General features: G+C 38.6%; 1 protein-coding gene across 2 annotated transcripts in view; it reads right to left on the reverse strand.

Annotated features, from left to right (window-relative positions):
* Positions 1–1,434: 1,434 nt before the first annotated feature.
* The window catches only part of LOC309854549 (phospholipid-transporting ATPase ABCA3-like), a 143,346-nt gene continuing 125,168 nt past the window's right edge, over positions 1,435–19,612 (reverse strand). For both annotated transcript variants that reach the window (XM_082713833.1, XM_082713832.1), the window contains 5 exons: positions 10,718–10,905; positions 9,926–10,096; positions 9,368–9,558; positions 2,101–2,174; positions 1,435–1,704 (listed from right to left, as the gene is read on the reverse strand). In XM_082713833.1, the coding sequence (XP_082569959.1) occupies positions 1,582–1,704; positions 2,101–2,174; positions 9,368–9,558; positions 9,926–10,096; positions 10,718–10,905 (747 nt within the window). In that variant the 3' untranslated portion in view covers positions 1,435–1,581. The remainder of the gene's footprint in view (positions 1,705–2,100; positions 2,175–9,367; positions 9,559–9,925; positions 10,097–10,717; positions 10,906–19,612) is intronic.

Below are 19,612 nucleotides of genomic sequence, written 5' to 3' on the forward strand. Positions count from 1 at the left end.
ACTTGACCTTCTCCAAAAAGATATGAATCTCAGCCTTGGGGAGGAGTCTTCTTCCAAGTTTGTTTCTTCCTTGCGTATTTTCTCTCTGCTGTAGTGTATTCTTGAGCCTTCTCTGTACTTTCTTATGGTTAACTCCATATTATAGTTAATAAATTCTTTTAACTTTCCCTGTTCGAATTGCTGTGTTGTTCCCTGGCTCCTAATGGGGATACTGACAGATATATCTGCTTGCTTGCAGGGTCACCCTGGGTAAATTCCTTTACCCCTCTGAGCCTCCATGTACTATGAGGATAATAGCAGCACTGCCTAACCCAGAGGTTTGTAGTAGGATTAAATGATGCAATGTATGTAAAGTGTTTAGAGAAATGTACACATTTTTTTGTTGTTGTTTCTTGCTGGAAGATAAGAGATTGGGTGAGAAACAGGGACAGTGAAAAAAACTACCTAAAGGAATTTTTTAAAGGATCATTAATAAAACCAACTGATGATGAGCTGCAAATAAATAAAATTAATAAAATTAATTTAAATTAATAAAATGACTTTCCTCTCCTTTTTTAGAGATGGCCGCCTGGGAAATAAATTTTGCAGTCACTGAAATCAGGTGGCAGAGATCTATGGGTAATATTGGTTGGAACCCACAGAAAGTTATACACCAGCTAAAAACTGGATATCACTTCATTACAATATCCAATTGAGGATATAAAAACCATCACCCCCAAACCACCCCAAAATAGAACAGCTTCAGTGACTCTTTCCATCTTGAAATTTCAGGAGGATCATTCTCCTTGTCTGTTTATCTGCACATGAATCTAGAGCAGTGATTAGATTTCTCATGTGTTTTTATGGGGGACTCCATGTGCCCAAACAAGATCACAAGAACTCTGTCTCCCTCCATACCTTATTTCTCCATTCATTCTTAATCAGAGAACTGGGCAAGAGTAGAGAAGTAAACATACTATTTTTAAAGAACGTTTTTTCTTCCCTTCTTGGAGTCTAAATATTATTGGTGCAAAGATCTCTTATAGACAAATGTAGAATCTTGTTTCGAATTTTGGAAATAACTTATCCACATAAATGTTGATATTGATTTTCACAATTTTTGTTTTAAAATTGGTGTGTGTGTGTGTGTGCACGCTCATTGATATCCATGGGAAAGATAATTTGTCCCTCAGGCCTTACCATCCTCTTACATATAATTCAGCTGCTAAAACATAAAGCTTTTGCTCTTCAGGCTATCCCATCTGACAGCTTGATCATTTCTGAATGTTTCTGTTCAAACATTCAAAATACTCAGAAATAAGTCCTTTTCCCCACCCTGATAAATGCTGCTCTGACACGTTCCTAGCATTGAAAACAGGAATTTTACCAAGTGTCTTTAGATTTGTACATGCCATCCCTGTAAATCTCAAAGAATTAACATATGGTCTCCTTTGGGGGACTCTTTATTACATAAATAAATAAGATATACACACAGAAATGATATAGACACAGAAATGCCCCTCTATGTATCCAAGGATAGTAGAGTACTAAGGAAGACATAGTATCATTAGTTAGAAGTGAATTTCATTGCACCTTTTTGTTTCAGTCACCTCCTTTGTTCTCTGGGCTAGCAAAGCTCAGGAAGACTTGTTCCAGCGTTATCTGACTGATGGAATAGTCTTCTAAACTGAATTTCTCTTTGACTTCCTCCAGAATACCAAACACCTTTAGCAATGACAGCAGTAAAAAAGTACAGTTACCACTGCAGCCATCCCCTCCAGCAACCAACCCAAGTGAGCCTCTCTACCACTTCCTCCAACTCCTACCAAGTTATTGTTTGATTAACAAAAGGCACAGACAGGGGAGATGAGAAAATGACAAGATCATTGAGAATCTGCGAGGAAGCAGTTCTCTGTTCCCATTTTCTTGAGGGGGACAAAAACTGTGATTTGGAGATGGAAATTTGAAGCAATTAAACTCTAGGAACCATTGGAAAGTAACTTATAGTCTCTGCTCCTTCTACAAAATCAGGCTCCCATTCTGTGTGACAGTCCCAAACACTTCCCATCATTAGTGCTTTCTTAACAAGTAACATTAGAAGAGCATGGTTGCTACAATCACCTTTCCCCAGCCATTGTCTTCTCTGGGAATGTAGTAGTTAAGAATCCCTTGATTCTCCTGTTTTAATTCACTACCTAAGAAAGGAAAGATAGATGAATAATCTTACAGATTTCATTTTAAAGTTTTAAAATATTACAATATCATCTTAATTATAAACAATAAAGGGATGAATAAATGTGGCAAATAACAGAGGGTCGTTATCCAAAAGCTCACCTCTTTACTATACAGGACATGGCTACTTCTTTTAGCAGGCTTCAGTCATAAAAAAATTATTAGCTCATAGGCACAAAGTAAAAAACTTGAGTCTTCTAAAATGCTCTTGTTACGATAAATCAAGTTTTGAGACTATGAACTGCCAGGATTTTCATTCTGGCTGTGTTTGTATGCATGTAGAGTGTGTTTGCTGGGGAGTAAAGCGGGGCAAGACTTACTTCTCTTCACACACCCTGTGAAAGAGGAAATCACACATATAAATCCCCAGATGTCAGGTTGTGTGTCTTATTTCTTTTTCAGGTGAATAAGAATCCACTGGTGGAATGAGAGAGGGAAGGGGGGGTTATCCATTTCATACTTAGCATTGCGTATTTTCAAATTATTACCAGTTCAATTAATTGGGGTTATAATTATTTTAAAATATATGTCAAAGTAATCAAAGAAGTCATGAGACTGAGGTGGGTCCAGTATCTTGGTAGCCTGTAAGCAAATCAAAACCTAAACCAGAGTAAAATGCACTTGAACCTCAGAAAATAAAACTCAAGAACAGACAGCTACAAATAGCCAACTAAATTTTTGTAAATTAGGCAACAGCTTAAGCTATAGCCAACCAAATATTCCCTTCTTTCCCACACGTCTTTTCTATGTAAACCTTCTCCCTTAGCTCGTGGTTGTGGAGTCCTCCTCATCACCTTTAGCATGGTGCTGCCCAATTAAAATTGATATATGCTCTAATAAACTCTTGAAAATTGTAATATGCACCAGTTTATCTTTAAATAGTTCTGGTGTCAGAACATGGGTTCAATGTTCCCTGTCCAATGGCTCTGGGAGCAAAGAACAAACACACATAGGTACTCGCCGAGCCCTTTGTGCTCACTGCTTTCACACTGTGCTTGAAGATTGTGGGACTTCAGAGTGCCTGGCTAGACAGTTAATAAACACATGCCTCCCTGGATAAGACTAGTTGAAAAGCAAAGGAGTCTCTGGAAAGCTGGACGATTTTAAGGTTTCTGGGCAGGAAACTGGTTGGATTCTTGTTGCAGCTCAATGGACTCATCCAGGGAGTAAATGCTTGACATAGGAGGAATATTTATCTTAGGAGGTCACCCATTCCATGCACTCACTGTCTGCACACCCATCACAAGCACATTTTGTTCATGCATTGTATAAATAATTTTATTTAGTTGTCTGGGTGTTCTTGTAATTTGCTAAACCTCTTTAAAAGAGTTTATTCTAAATTCTTTGTCAGATAGTTCATAGATCCCTCTTTAGGGTCAGTTATTGGAGATCTATTAGTTTCTTTTGGTGGTATTATGTTACCTGATTCTCCGTGGTCCTGCACATTCCAGTAAGTAGTCTCCTAGACTTTATAGGTTCACTTTAGCAGGGACAGACCTTCCCCCATCAGCTTGAGGTACTGGATTATTTATGTGGTAACTTCCATGGGCAGGCAATGCTTGTTATCAGGGTCTTGGTTTGGGTGGGTCCAATGCTTGTGCTCTGAGGCAAGGGGAGAAGAGGGGTGGCTATCTGTGTTCTATGGTTTGATTATCCTACCAGTTGAGCTTGCATTTGAGCATTACCTGGGTTCTGTAACCACTTCTGCGCAGATGAAGTACAGGCTGTGTTCCTTACCAGGGTAGTTCCAGTAGGTGTTTGGACTTCAAATTGGAGTAGGACTAGGGACTAAGTACCACTGCTTTTGTTTGGGGGAGACCTTGGGCTGAGCTCCCCAATGGAATGGTGTTACCGTCTGGTCTCTGTGTTCCAGTGGAGCCACAAGAAAGGCCTAAGAGTCAGATAAGGCCTAGGTTGCACTCTAAAATTATGCAGGGGCTATGACTGTGTCTCAAATGGGGGGCAGGATGGCTGGCTGGCCCTTACAATCTAGTAAGCTGCTAGCTGTGTTTCATTGTTGGGTAAGGTCACAGGCTGGGCTACTTTTGGGGGGGCCTCCAGCTATATCTGATGGTTACATGGAGCTAGAGACTGTGTTCCACAGTTGGGCAGAGTCACTGTCTGGGTTCTGTCTTCAGACAGGGCCACCAGGTATGTTCCATGACTATGTGGGGTCATGGCTGGGCTCCATAGGCTTTGTTCAGCAATTGGGCAAGGTCACAATCTAGGATCCGCTGGTGAGCAGTACCACAGGCCAGATTTCAAGGCTGTCCAAGATCACTGTGCATGCTCCTTGGTTATGTGGGACCAGAGACTATACTTAACAGTAGGACAGGACTGTTGGTTTGATTCCCAGTCCAAGCTTCCTGATCAGGTCAGTCATAGACTATACTCAGCAGTTGAGTGTGGCTGCAAATTTGTTTCTCTCTCCAGGTAGGGCTATAGAAAAAGCTTCATAGCTGGCACAGCTTGTTGGCTGGGGACCCATATAAAGCAGGCTGTCCACCGAGGTCACTGGTCAGATAGGGCCAATGGCTCAGCTCCACAACTGGGCAGATCTATCAGCTGGAATCTCTGACAAGATAATGATGAAAATACAGCTGCAGGGTGTCCTCATTGGCTTCCTGGGTTCTCTGGCCAGACTTCACCATTGGGCAGGACTGGAGGCTATACTCAGCAGTTGGTCGGTAATTTGCATTTGCTTCTCTGGGCAGCAAGGCTGTAGAATGGGCTCCACACCGGGCACAGCTTGTTGACTGGAGACCCAAATCAGACAGAAGGTACCCTCCAGCTCCCAGGCCAGACACAGCACCAGCTCAGCTCTGCAGATGAGCAGAGCCACTGACTGGGAACTCTGCTCCAATGCCAGTACAATTAACGGTGTGGTCTGCCATGATCTGAGTGCTGGTTGCTTTAAGTAACACCCACCTTCTCTGTTCCAGTGTGATGCTCAGTGGTAAATCTCCTCAGTGATCTCTGTACGGTGAGACCCAAGTGAGCCTCCCAGAAAGTGTCCAGGAAAACTGGAGAACCTGATGTTCACCTCTGGCTCTCTTTTTCCCACTAGAGAAATGATAGGCCTGGGAGGGCATTCTTAATGTGCCGGCCTGGGGAAAAGGGTGATGAGGTCAGTATGTAGCTGCTCCTCTTAACCCTTCTAATGTGGTCCTTCTCAGTCTCTGCTGTGCAGGAGGCTGCTTTAGCCTCATTCCCAGGTTTTGGGATTTTCACAGTGGTGTCTCAACTATGGATAATTCCCAGTTGTTCTTGTAACTGGGACTAAGGTCAAGAATTGTCATCTTGATGACATCACTCAATATTTGTAAGTTTCATTCATGCTGTTTTCATATAGTTATGATGCACTCATTTTTCCTTTCTGTACAGTAATTTGGTATATGATACTTCATGATTTATTTTCATTCATTCATTTTCCATGCTGATAGACATATTGGGGGTCTTCTAGAGTCTGAATATTGTGAATATCACTGATTTAAATTTTAAATTTTACTTTTCTCACAGGAGGGGTATAAGCAAGTATCTAAGATATACCTAAAGCTGGAATTTGGGGGCATTGCTCTTTTTATAATTGGTTGTACCAACTTTGGTTTCACCTCAGAGGTGTGAAAAGTGGGAAAGGGTGTCACTCCCACACTTCAAACAAGGAAAGTTTGGACAAACTGCAAAGTAATGTCTTTTTTTAACTTATCAGTTCTGTGATTAGGCAAACACTGGACAAACAACTAACAAAGTATGTGGGGAGAGATAGGTACCTGCAGGAAGAAACAGGATGAAAGTATTTGCTTATAAAAGGCAAGCATTCATGGACACCAGATAGTAAGATTTTGCTAAAATTTTAATATATTGTATAAAATCATGAAGACCATTCTTTTCTTTTAATCTCTCTTATTCAGTTTGCTTTAGTAGTATTTTTTTATATACAGCAGAGAGTTGGAATTTGCTTGTTAGGCAAATTGAAAAAGGTTTTTTTTTTTTCATTTTTTTTGGAGTTAAGACTTTTTTTTTTTTTTTAAGACTTTATTTATTTGAGAGAGAGAGTGAGAGAGAGCATGAGAGGGGAGAAGGTCAGAGGGAGAAGCAGACTCCCCATGGAACTAGGAGCCTGATGTGGGACTTGATCTCTGGACTCCAGGATCATGACCTGAGCTGAAGGCAGTCGCTTAATCAACTGAGCCACCCAGGTGCCCCAGGCCTTTTTATTGATTGATTGACTGAGAGTACCAATATGTTCTGTAGCAGTTCCCCTACATTGTTCTATTTTACATGGAAATGGAAATGCACAGATCTATGTACATACATAAATGAACATACTCTCAGTAAGTTATATTTGCAGTATACAAGGTTTATATTTTTGTTCTAATGAATAACTTCATATTAATATCTTTATACTATTTTTTGAAATACTGTCTTTTGGGGGCACCTGGGTGGCTCAGTTGTTGGGTGTCTGCCTTCAGCTTGGGTTATGATCCTAGGGTCCTGGGATCAAGTCCCACATCATGCTCCTTGCTCAGTGGGGAATCTGCTTCTCCCTCTCCTACTCCCCCTGCTTGTATTCCCTCTCTCACTGTGTCTCTCTCTGTCAAGTAAATAAATAAATAAAATCTTTTTAAAAATGTAAAAAAAAAAAAAAGAAATACTGTCTTTTGTTTCCACTTATGAACAACATTCTCTGTGCTAGTAATCTCTTAGTTCCTTCAAAAACATGCAATTTCAAGCAATATTTTATCATTCACAGCTAATACCTAGTATATATTCAATAATATTTAACTTCCCATATATTCTTTGCCTTTTTCCCATTTTTGATAATTGTATTATAGTAATCTTTTAGTTCCTTCAAAAACATGCAATTTCAAGCAATATTTTATCATTCACAGCTAATACCTAGTATATATTCAATAATATTTAACTTCCCATATATTCTTTGCCTTCTTCCCATTTTTGATAATTGTATTATGCATACATTTCTAAAATATACATCAATTATGTGATATTTTATCCCATGAATACCCTGCATTTAGCCCTAGTTCTATAGTTACATTTTTTCAATGTCTATTAGTTCTTATGCAAAAGCTTCTCTAATCATTTCTTAGTTGATCTGTAACTTTTTAGTTTGTATTTTCCTCAGAAAGGGCTGACGGGAACAATATCCTCTGGTTCTTATGTGTTCATGACTGTGACTTTTAATCTTCAAAGTCATTTTGGTTGGAGGAAAAAACTTTGCTTGCATTTTTCTTTCACAGAGTATCTTAAATATCTCACATGCTCTCCTAGCATAAAATTTTTTTTGTTGTAAAGTCTGTGCTCAATCTGATTTTATTTCCTTTATATATTACTTGTGTTTTTGTCTGCAAATCCAAAGGTCCCCCCCTTACTTTATTATTAAAGTGCAATAATTACATTAGAATATTCATTGGCATTAAAAATTTGAGGTCAGTTTTTTGGGTGGGTGTCTGATGCCTTTTCAGTGGTCTTCTTTTATTTTAGGAAATTTTCTTGATAGTATTTAGTAGTTATTCTATTCTGTGATGTTTTTCATTGTAGACTACTTTTACGGTTGTGTTGTATTACCATTCCTTTCTTTCTTCCTTTCTCTCAAAAGCTTGTTTATCTTTTTGTGTGATGTTTTCCTCTTTTTCTCCATTCCAGTCTCCATTTCCCTTACACCTCCTATACTTTTTGTTCCCGGTACTTAGTTATTTCTGAAATGTTTACTTTATTAATTTATTTTAAAATTTTATGTATTCATTTGAAAGAGAGAGAGAATGTGCAAGAGAGTGTGCAAAGTGTGGGGGGCAGAGGGAGATGAGAAAGCAGACTCCCCACTGAACAGGGAGCCCAATGTGTGGCTCGATTTCAGGACCCTGAGATCATGACCTGAGCCAAAGGCAGAGGCTTAACCCACTGAGCCACCCAGGCAGCCCAAAAACCTTTAAAGTTTTGATGGATGATATTATGGACAGAATTGTATCCCCTCAAATTCATATCCTAATCCCAAATGTGATTGTGTTTGGACAAAAGGCCTTTAAGGAGGTAATTAAAATTAAATGTGGCTTTAAGGATAGGGCTTCAGTCCACTATAACTGGTGTCCCTACAAGAGGAGGAAAAGACATCAGGGATGTGCACACAGAGATAAGATTGTGGGAAGACACAGCAAGAAGGCAAAGAGAGGGGTCCCAGGGAAAACCAGACTTTTTGAAACCTTGATATTGGTCTTCTATCCAGGGAACTGTGAGAAAATAAATTTCTGTTGTTTAAGCCACCTTGTCTGTGGTATTTTATTATAGCATCCCTAGCAGACTTATACAGACTATATGGGCAAGTAATTGAGAATTCTGCTCAAACATACGACTTAAGATATATAAATCATACAGATAGTCCTAATCTACAACTGCCCTACTAGTTAATATACAAAAGGTTGGTGAATACTATTGACATTTGAGCAATACAGGGATTAGTGTATATCTTTCGACTCCCCCAAAACTTAACTACTGATAGCCTACTATTGACCAGAAGCCTTACTGATGGTCAGTTAACATATGTTGTGTATGTCATATGTATTATATGCTGGATTATTACAATACAGTAAGAGAAAAGAAAATGCTATTAAGAAAACTATAAGGAAAATACATTTACAGTACTATACTTACCTAAAAAAAATCCTTGTATAAATTGACCCATGCATTCAAACCCATGTTGTTCAAGAGTCAACTGTATTTGTTTGTGGGTTTTTTCCTGTGAAAACTTCTTATCACAACCAGGCACAAGAACTTTATAAGAGCAAACATTGAAAAGGATCTCCAATGGTACGTGGGTGGCTCAGTTGGTTAGGCATCCAACTCATAATTTTGGCTCAGGTTATGATCTCAGGTTGTGAGATAAAGCCCCACATTGGGCTCCACACTCAGCATGGGTGCCTGCTTAAGATTTTCTCTCTACATCTATCCCTCTCCATCCTGGTTTGTGCATCCTCTCTCTCTAAAAATAGTTTTTTAAAAATAAAAAGGATATCAATATGGAAGATCAATAAGTATCAATATCTCACAAGAAATAGTTATTGGAGATGCCCCCAGGATGGTGAAAACAACTAATATGATTTAACACATCTCTAACAAAGTTAGCCAAACCAACCTAATTTACCTGGGAAAACTGTTGCAATGTAGGTTTTGAAATCCTCTAATTCATTCTCATCTGTATCCATCTTTAACTTAACCTTCAGAATGTAAACATTGCCAAACTTGTTCTTGAGGTGCTGAGGGCTACCCAGGCACCTGAATTTTCCCTTCACCATGATGGCCAGCCTGGTACAGAGGGCATCACATTCTTCCATGCTAGCAAAACAAGACACCAGAACGATGTAAGGCTGAAAAGATCTCCATTGGAAGATATTTTGTAGTTCAACTTTCCAGGATTTTATAACTCTTTAAAATGGGAAGTTGCATTTGCCCATCACCATCATGGAAAGTGGAGACACTTTCAAGTACAAAGCAGTTGAAGACCAAATTCTCAAATGGAACAGATCATAAACTTTCTGCCCTCTCCTCTCAGTAAAAATTCTTAATCATTCCTTTCTCTAGGATTCAGTAGGAGTTCATACTTAGGCACATTTACTGTCCAATATTACAATCCCCAGATAATGCCCTCCCATAGCCATGAAAACGCTTGCAACACTTAATCAAGCCTCCCAATAAACCACACCTGTGAGAGGTAATGATGATGACTTTGCCACTTTCACGTGCCCTTGTTACTGTGTTCCAGAACAGACGCCGGGCCATTGGGTCCATGCCAGTTGATGGCTCATCCAGAAAGATGACTGAGGGCTTTCCCATTAGGGCAATGGCATTACTCAGTCCACGTTTGTTTCCTCCACTTCATGGTCAAGAAAGCAGAAGCAGAGATTAAATTAAGTTACAGTAATTTAATACATCAAACATCTATTTAACACATTAACAATTCGCCTGTTTCCAAAATGCTGAGTCAGGGAACAAGCAGTGGTACTAAAAATGCACCAGACCCAAAACCACCTGTATTAATCACATCATTTTCATTTGAAACGTAGAAAGGTCACTTTTGTTTACAACATCAATTTTCGTCAGGTTATCAGTGCAATTTATAATCTTATTCTTGAGATTCCTTGGGATTCCTAGATACATAAACTACATAGTGGCCAGGCTAATACAAAGAACCTTACATTTTCCTTACTTGAAAGACACAGAACGATAGAGGCAGAAAAACATGTTCTTTTGTAATTCAATGGCTACAATTCTAAAAGCACCAAGATTTTGAGTTCCATCTCTGCAAAGGGAAGATACGATACTGTCTAGGTCTGCTTTACTGCAGGCATCTAAACCCTGGCAGGGAGATTGCTTCACAGTTGCCTCTGTCTGTCAGTGGAACTCTGGTTAAACAGTCGGCACCCATTCCAAAGAGCAGAAACACAGGAGACTCATCAATATTAGCTGCAATGAGAGCACAAGTGTAATATCTCACCTGTAAGTGTAAATAAACTTGTCAGCATAGAGTTCCAGATTCAATAACTGCAACAATTTATTCACATATTGTGTAATCTGGGTCTCAGGAACCCCCCACAACCTGGCATACATGACCATAATTTCCCGGGCAGTCATGTAATCCAGCAAAGCATCAAACTGTGGACAATAGCCCATTTTTGACCTTACCTGAAATAAGAGAATAACGATGGATACAATTCAACTATCTTACTGAGCATATAGTAAATACAGATAAGATAGAAGACCTGTAGTTCTCCAGCTCATGCATCTAAACAGGTTAGAACTCACAGAGTTTTTCCAAAGAATTTCTCCTCCAGTGATTATGAATCATTCCAACTGGAGGTTACTGTCATATATTGGAACACAATTGTGCAAGACTATGCAGTTTTCTATAATGATGCTATCTCCATATATATGCCATAATCAATCTATGAAATAAGTGGAAAATAATCTTAAATTAACAGTACACCTATTTACATAAGTATATTCACCTAGAAAAGCAGAATGAGCTAGAAAGAGGTTAGTCTACCATTGGCTCAACCTTTTCTAGAGGAAATTCTGATGACCCTAAAAAGCAAGAGATTTAAACAACCAGTGTGATGTACAATGTTAATAACTGAGTGGATATTTTTGAATAATGGTACCTTGTTTTCTCTTATAAGTCTTCATTGGTTTAGTCTCAAGGGATGCTAGGATAACTGAAGACTGTCTAGAAGGAGATGTTCAACAATAATATCTAGGTTCAGCTCAGTGACATCTTACTTTCTGATAATGGCAGTAGATAGTTGGGCAGTACAGTGTCTTCTGCAGCTCTTTTATATGCCATATGACTTTATGACTATCGTTTAAAATGTAGGTGAATAGAACTAAGATCCTAGCTCTTATTTCAGCCATCTGTTGATGGTAAAGGAAGACTTAGTGTATTATAAAAATTTTATAATATTTAGACAAAATATCTGACTAAAATTTTAGTTAAAATCAGTAATAAAAACAATGAATATTTTAAAAACCTCTATACAAGTTTTAAAACAAATTTCTAAGACTACACTCAATTCAGGTGTTAAAACTCAATACATCTTGCAATATTTTGAACAAAAAATATTTTGATGCAGTAAGAAGGCCACTTTAAACAGTGAAAGCTTATTAATTAAATAAATAATTCATTTGAATTTCCCTGATGGCTGGTGATGTTGAACATTTTTTCATGTGTCTGTTAGCCATTTGTATGTCTTTCATGGAGAAAGGTCTGTTCATATCTTCTGTCCATTTTTTGACTGGATTATTTGTTTTTTGGGTGTGGAGTTTGGTAAGTTCTTTATAGATCCTGGATACCAGTCCTTTATCTGAAATGTCATTTGCAAATTTCTTCTCCCATTCCATCCATTGTCTCTTAGTTTTGTTTTACTGTTTCCTTTGATGTGAAGAAGTTTTTTATCTTGATGAAGTCCCAAAAGTTCATTTTTGCTTCCGGTTCCCTTGCCTTTGGGGACATGTCTTGTCTTGTCACTGTGGCCAATGTCAAAGAGGTTACTGCCTATGTTCTCATCTGGGATTTGGATGGATTCCTGTCTCACATTGAGGTCTTTCACTCATTTTGAGTTTATCTTTGTGTATGGTGTAAGAGAATGATCAAGTTTCATTCTTCTGCATGTGGTTGTCCAGTTTTCCCAGCACCACTTATTTAAGAGACTGTCTTTTTTCCATTGGATGTTCTGTCCTGGTTTGTTGAAGATTAGTTGACCATAGAATTGAGGGTCCATTTCTGGGCTTTCTATTCTGTTCCATTGGCCTATAGGTCTGTTTTCGTGCTAGAACCATATTGTCTTGATGCTTACAGCTTTGTAATATAACTTGAAGTCAGGCAATGTGATGACCCCAGCTTTGGTTTTCTTTTTCAATATTCCCCTGGTGATTCAGGGAACTTTTCTGGATCCATACAAATTTTACAATTATTTGTTTCAGCTCTGTGAAAAATGCCAATGATATTTTCGTAAGAATTGCCCTGAAAGCATAGATTGCTCTGGGTAGCATAGACATTTTCACAATGTTTATTCTTCCAATCCGTGAGCATGGAATCACTTTGTGTCTTCCTCCATTTCCTTCATTAGTGTTCTGTAGTTCCTAGAGTATAGATCCTTTACCTCTTTGGTTAGGTTTATTTCTAGGTATCTTATGAGTTTTGGTGCTATTGTAAATGGAACTGATTCCTTAATTCATCTTTCTTAAATTACATTTTTAGTGTATAGAAATTCAACTGATTTCTGTGCATTGATTTTGTATCCCGCCATGTTGCTGAATTGCTGTATGAGTTCTAGAAACTTGGGGGTGGAGTCTTTTTGGTTTTCCACATAAAGTATCACATCATCTGTGAAGAGAGAGATTTTGACTTCCTCTTTGCCAATTTGAATGCCTTTTATTTCTTTTTGTTGTCTGATTGCTCAGGCTAGGACTGCTAGTACTATGTTGAACAATAATGGTGAGAGTGGGCATCCCTGTTGTGTTCCTGACCTTAAGGATAAAGCTTACAATGATATACCACCTTATCATAGATAGAATGGCAAAAATTAACAAAACAGGAAGCAACAAGTGCTGGCAAGGATTTGGAGACAGGAGAACCCTCTTACACTGTTGGTAGGAATGCAAGCTGGTACAGCCACTCTGGAAAACATTATTTCCACAAGGTGTTAAAAATAAAGCTACCCTATGACCCAGCAATTGCACTACTAGATATTTACCCCAAAGATGCAGATGAAGTGAAAAGGGGTATATGCACCCCTATGTTCATAGCAGCAATATCCACAATAGCCAAACTGTGGAAGATGCTGAGATGTCCTTCAGTGGATGAATGGATAAAGAAGATGTGGTTCATAAATACAATGGAATATTTCTAAGCCATCAGAAAGGATGAATACCTACCATTTGCACTGACATAGATGGAAGTTGAGGGTAGTATGCAAAGTGAAATAAATCAAGCAGAGAAAGACTATTATCATACGGTTTCATTCATATGTGGAGCATAATAAATAGTGCCAAGCACCATAGGGGAAGAGGGGGAAAACTAAATGGGAATAAATCAGAAAGAGAGACAAACCATGAGAGACTCTTAACTCTAGGAAACAAACTGAGAGTTACAGAAGGGAGGGGCTGGAAGGATGGAGTAACTGGGTGACAGGTACTGAGGAGGACATGTGTTGTGATGAGCACTGGGCATTATACACAACTCATGAATTGATGAACACTATATCAAAAACTGTATGTTGATTAACTGAACACATAAAATTTTTTTTTAAATGTAAAAAATATAATTTAGAAGTTAACTCATAACATTTAAAAAAAACCAGATTCAGCAGATTCTGGAAAGATGGCAGAGTAGGAAGCTCTAATTTATCTCCCCATCTAGACTATATTACACTGGCAGAATCTGACTGATAGAACTATTTTGGAACTCTGGAGTATATTGAAAGCTTTGGAATTCCAAGAGAAGATTTAGACCATAAATTGGGGTTAATTTTAATCAATTCCAGCTTTTGGCACACTAGCACTTACCATCCTTTATTCCTAGCACTACAGTAGCATCTGTGCATATGTTCCTGGAGCAGCTTGCAAAGAGCTGGGGGAGCCAGATGGCCTAAAGGGATCCTGTCCTCCAAATATTGGGCCTCTGTGTTCTAACTGCTTATTGCTGCTTCTTTCACAAACAGGAAAGTAGAGCCCATTCAAAGGAAGAAAATAAGTCAATAGACACTGTCCCTGAGTAAGACCTGATGATAGATCTGTTATACAAATACTTTAAAACTACTTTCTTTTGCAAATATCTTCTCCCATTCTGTCAGTTGTCTTTTGGTTTTGTTAACTGTTTCCTTTGCTGTGCAAAAGGGATCTTGATAAAATCCCAACAGTTCATTTTTGTCCTTGCTTCGCTTGCGTTTGGCTATGTTCCTAGGAAGATGTTGCTGCGACCGAGGTTGAAGAGTTTGCTGCCTGTGTTCTCCTCAAGGATTTTTTTTTAATTTATTTTTTATTTATTTTCAGCATAACAGTATTCATTATTTTTGCACCACACCCAGTGCTCCATGCAATCCGTGTCCTCTATAATACCCACCACCTGGTACCCTAACCTCCCAACTCCCGCCACTTCAAAACCCTCAGATTGTTTTTCAGAGTCCATAGTCTCTCATGATTCACCTCCCCTTCCAATTTACCCCAACTCCCTTCTCCTCTATAACTCCCCATATCCTCCATGCTATTTGTATGCTCCACAAATAAGTGAAACCATATGATAATTGACTCTCTCTGCTGACTTATTTCACTCAGCATAATCTCTTCCAGTCCCGTCCATGTTGCAACAAAAGTTGGGTATTCGTCCTTTCTGATGGAGGCATAATACTCCATAGTGTATATGGACCACATCTTCCTTATCCATTCATCTGTTGAAGGGCATCTTGGTTCTTTCCACAGTTTGGCGACCGTGGCCATTGCTGCTATAAACATTGGGGTACAGATGGCCCTTCTTTTCATGACATCTGTATCTTTGGCGTAAATACCCAGTAGTGCAATTGCAGGGTCATAGGGAAGCTCTATTTTTAATTTCATGAGGAATCTCCACACTGTTCTCCAACGAGGCTGCACCAACTTGCACTCCCACCAACAGTGGAAGAGGGTCCCCTTTCTCCACATCCCCTCCAACACATGTTGTTTCCTGTCTTGCTAATTTTGGCCATTCTAACTGGTGTAAGGTGATATCTCAATGTGGTTTTAATTTGAATCTCCCTGAGGGCTAGTGATGATGAACATTTTTTCATGTGTCTGATAGCCATTTGTATTTCACTGGAGAAGTGTCTGTTCATATCTTCTGCCCATTTTTTGATATGATTATCTGTTTTGTGTGTGTTGAGTTTGAGGAGTTCTTTACAGATCCTGGATATGAACCTTTTGTCTGTACTGTCATTTGCAATTATCTTCTCCCATTCCGTGGGTTGCCTCTTTGTTTCTTTTGTTGACTGTTTCCTTTGCTGTGCAGAAGCTTTTTTTTTTAATCTCTTTTTTATTTTTTAATAAACATATAATGTATTTTTATCCCCAGGGGTACAGGTCTGTGAATCGCCAGGTTTACACACTTCACAGCACTCACCATAGCACATACCCTCCCCAATGTCCATAACCCTATCCCCCTCTCCCGACCCCCCTCCCCCTAGCAACCCTCAATTTGTTTTGTGAGATTAAGAGTCTCTTATGGTTTGTTTCCCTCCCGATCCCATCTTGTTTCATTTATTCTTTTCCTACCCCCCAAACCCCCACGTTGCATCTCCACTTCCTCATATCAGGGAGATCATATTATAGTTGTCTTTCTCTGACTGACTTATTTCACTAAGCATGATACCCTCTAGTTCCATCCACATTGTTGCAAATGGCAAGATTTCATTTCTTTTGATGGCTGCATAGTATTCCACTGTATTATATATACCTCATCTTCTTTTTTTTTTTTTTAAGATTTTATTTATTTATTTGACAGAGATCACAAGTAGGCAGAGAGGCAGACAGAGAGAGAGGAGGAAGCAGGCTCCCTTCCGAGCAGAGAGCCCGATGCGGGACTCGATCCCAGGACCCCGAGATCATGACCTGAGCCGAAGGCAGCGGCTTAACCCACTGAGCCACCCAGGCGCCCCTACCTCATCTTCTTTATCCCTTCATCTGTTGATGGACATCTAGGTTCTTTCCATAGTTTGGCTATTGTAGATATTGCTGCTATAAAAATTCGGGTGCACGGGCCCCTTAGGATCACTACATTTGTATCTGTAGGGTAAATACCCAGTAGTGCTATTGCTGGGTCATAGGGTAGTTCTATTTTCAACTTTTTGAGGAGCCTCCATGCTGTTTTCCTGAGTGGTTGCACCAGCTTGCATTCCCACCAACAGTGTAGGAGGGTTCCCCTTTCTCCACATCCTCGCCAGCATCTGTCATTTCCTGACTTGTTAATTTTAGCCATTCTGACTGGCATGAGGTGATATCTCATTGTAGTTTTGATTTGTATTTCCCTGATGCCAAATGATATGGAGCACTTTTTCATGTGTCTGTTGGCCATCTGGATTTCTTCTTTGCAGAAATGTCTGTTCATGTCCTCTGCCCATTTCTTGATTGGATTATTTGTTCTTTGGGTGTTGAGTTTGCTAAGTTTTTATAGATTTTGGACACTAGCCCTTTATCTGATATGTCGTTTGCAAATATCTTCTCCCATTCTCTCAGTTGTCTTTTGGTTTTGTTAACTGTTTCCTTTGCTGTGCAAAAGCTTTTGATCTTGATGAAATCCCAAAAGTTCATTTTTGCTTTTGTTTCCTTTGTCTTTGGAGACATATCTTGAAAGAAGTTGCTGTGGCTGATATCGAAGAGGTTACTGCCTATGTTCTCCTCTAGAATTCTGATGGATTCCTATCTCATGTTGAGGTCTTTTATCCATTTCAAGTTTATCTTTGTGTACGGTGTAAGAGAATGGTCGAGTTTCATTCTTCTACATATAACTGTCCCGTTTTCCCAGCACCATTTATTGAAGAGACTGTCTTTTTTCCACTGTATATTTTTTCCTGCTTTGTCGAAGATTATTTGACCATAGAGTTGAGGGTCCATATCTGGGCTCTCTACTCTGTACCACTGGTCTATGTATCTGTTTTAATGCCAGTACCATGCTGTCTTGGTGATCACAGCTTTGTAGTAAAGCTTGAAATCGGGTAACGTGATGCCCCCAGTTTTGTTTTTCTTTTTCAACATTTCCTTAGTGATTCAGGGTCTCTTCTGATTCCATACAAATTTTAGGATTATTTACTCCAGCTCTTTGAAAAATAACAGTGGAATTTTGATCAGAATGGCTTTAAAAGTATAGATTGCTCTAGGCAGTATAGACGTTTTAACAATGTTTATTCTTCTGATCCAAGATCATGGAATGGTCTTCCATCTTTTTGTGTCTTCTTCAATTTCTTTCATGAGTGTTCTTTAGTTCCTCGAGTACAGATCCTTTACCTCTTTGGTTAGGTTTATTCCCAGGTCATACCAAATACTTCTTAACTACAGTATGAAGAAGTTAAAAATGAATTACAAAATAAAACTAGAAAATTCATAAATTTGTAGAAATTGAACACCCTTTTAATCAAGGGATCAAAGAAGAAATCACAAAGAATATTAGAAAAATGTAGCAATGAATGAAAATGAAAGCAGAATGTACCAAAACCTATATGGCTCAGTGAGAGCACTGCTTAAGAGCCAAAGTGTAGCTTTAAACAGTTACACTAAAAAATAACATCTCAAATCCACAGTCTAACTTTACAACTCAAGGAAACATAAAAAGAAGAAACTAAACACAAAGCTAGCAGAAAGCAGGAAGTAATAGAGCAGAGCAGAAATAAATGAAACAGAAAAGAGAAAAATAAAGAACATCAGTGAAACCAAAAGTTGGTTCTTTGAAAAGATAAAAAAATTGACAAACCTGTAGCTAAACAGACTAAGGGGCGGGGGGAGGCAAGGCCCAATGCTTCACAACATCGGATTTGGACCAAAGGCAACGAAAAGGTTGGACTTCATGAAAATTTAAAAATGTTGTGCATCAAAAAAACACTATCAACAAAGTAAAAATGCAACCCACAGAATGGGAGGAAGAAACTAAATTTTTTAAAAAGATTTTATTTATTTATTTGACACACAGAGAGAGATCACAAGTAGGCAGAGAGAGAGAGGGAAGCAGGCTCCCCACTGAGCAGAGAGCCTGATGCGGGTTTCTATCCCAGGACTCTGAGATCATGACCTGAACCGAAGGCAGAGGCTTAACCCACTTAACCCAGGTGCCCTGAAGAAACTAAATTTTATATCCCATAAGAGATTAATACCTGGGATTTATAGAGAAGACCTAAAAGTCAACAACAAAAGAACAGACTGATTCAAAAATGGGTTAAGGAGTTGAATAGACATTTCTTCAAAGAATATAAACAAATGGCCAACAAGCAAGAAAATAGGCAAATCAAAACAACAATGAAATATTACTTTGCATTCATCATGAGATGCTCTCTCAGAATGTTTTGAAATGATCATGTGATTTTAACCTTTTATTCTATTAATGTAGTACACCACACTTATTGATTCTATTTGCTGAATTATCCTTACATCTTAAGGATGAATACCACTTGATATAGTGCATGATGCTTGAATTGCACTACTGAATTCAGTTTACTAGTATTTTGTTGAGAACACTTGCATCTATATTCACCTTCATACTGGCCTATGGTTTCCTTTTATTGTAGTGTCCTTATACGGGCTTTGGTGTGAGAATAATTCTGACTTCGTAAACTGAGTGTGAAAGTGTTACCTTCAATTTTTTGGAAGATTTTGGGAAGAAGTGGCATTAATTCTTTAAACGTTTGGTAGAATTCACCACTGAAATAATCTGGTCTTGGGCTTTTCTTTCTTAGAGGAGGTTTGATTATTACTACAATTTCCATAGTCATTATTGGTCTGTTTGGATTTTATATAGCCAGAAGGAGAATTTCCAGACCATATAATAACTCTATTTTGGAGGGAAACTGACATAAAGTTTTCCACATCAGTATCTTTTTTAAATTGTTAAGACTTGTTTTGTGACCTAACATGTCATCCAGACATGTCATCTAACATACTACTCATGTGCTTGAAAAGAATGTATATTCTTTTGCTGTTAGGTTTAAAGTTCCGTTTGTCAGGTCCATTTTGATTTATAATGCTGGTTAAATTCACTCTTAACTGATTTTCTGTCTGGGTGTTCTATCCATTATTGAGGTTTCCTGTTATTGTATCAGTTTCTTTTTTCAGATCTGTTGATATTCATATAGTTAGGTGTTCTGATGTTGGGTGCATATAT

This window comes from Mustela nivalis (genome assembly GCF_964662115.1).
Source record: "Mustela nivalis genome assembly, chromosome: 19".
NCBI lineage: Eukaryota > Metazoa > Chordata > Mammalia > Carnivora > Mustelidae > Mustela > Mustela nivalis.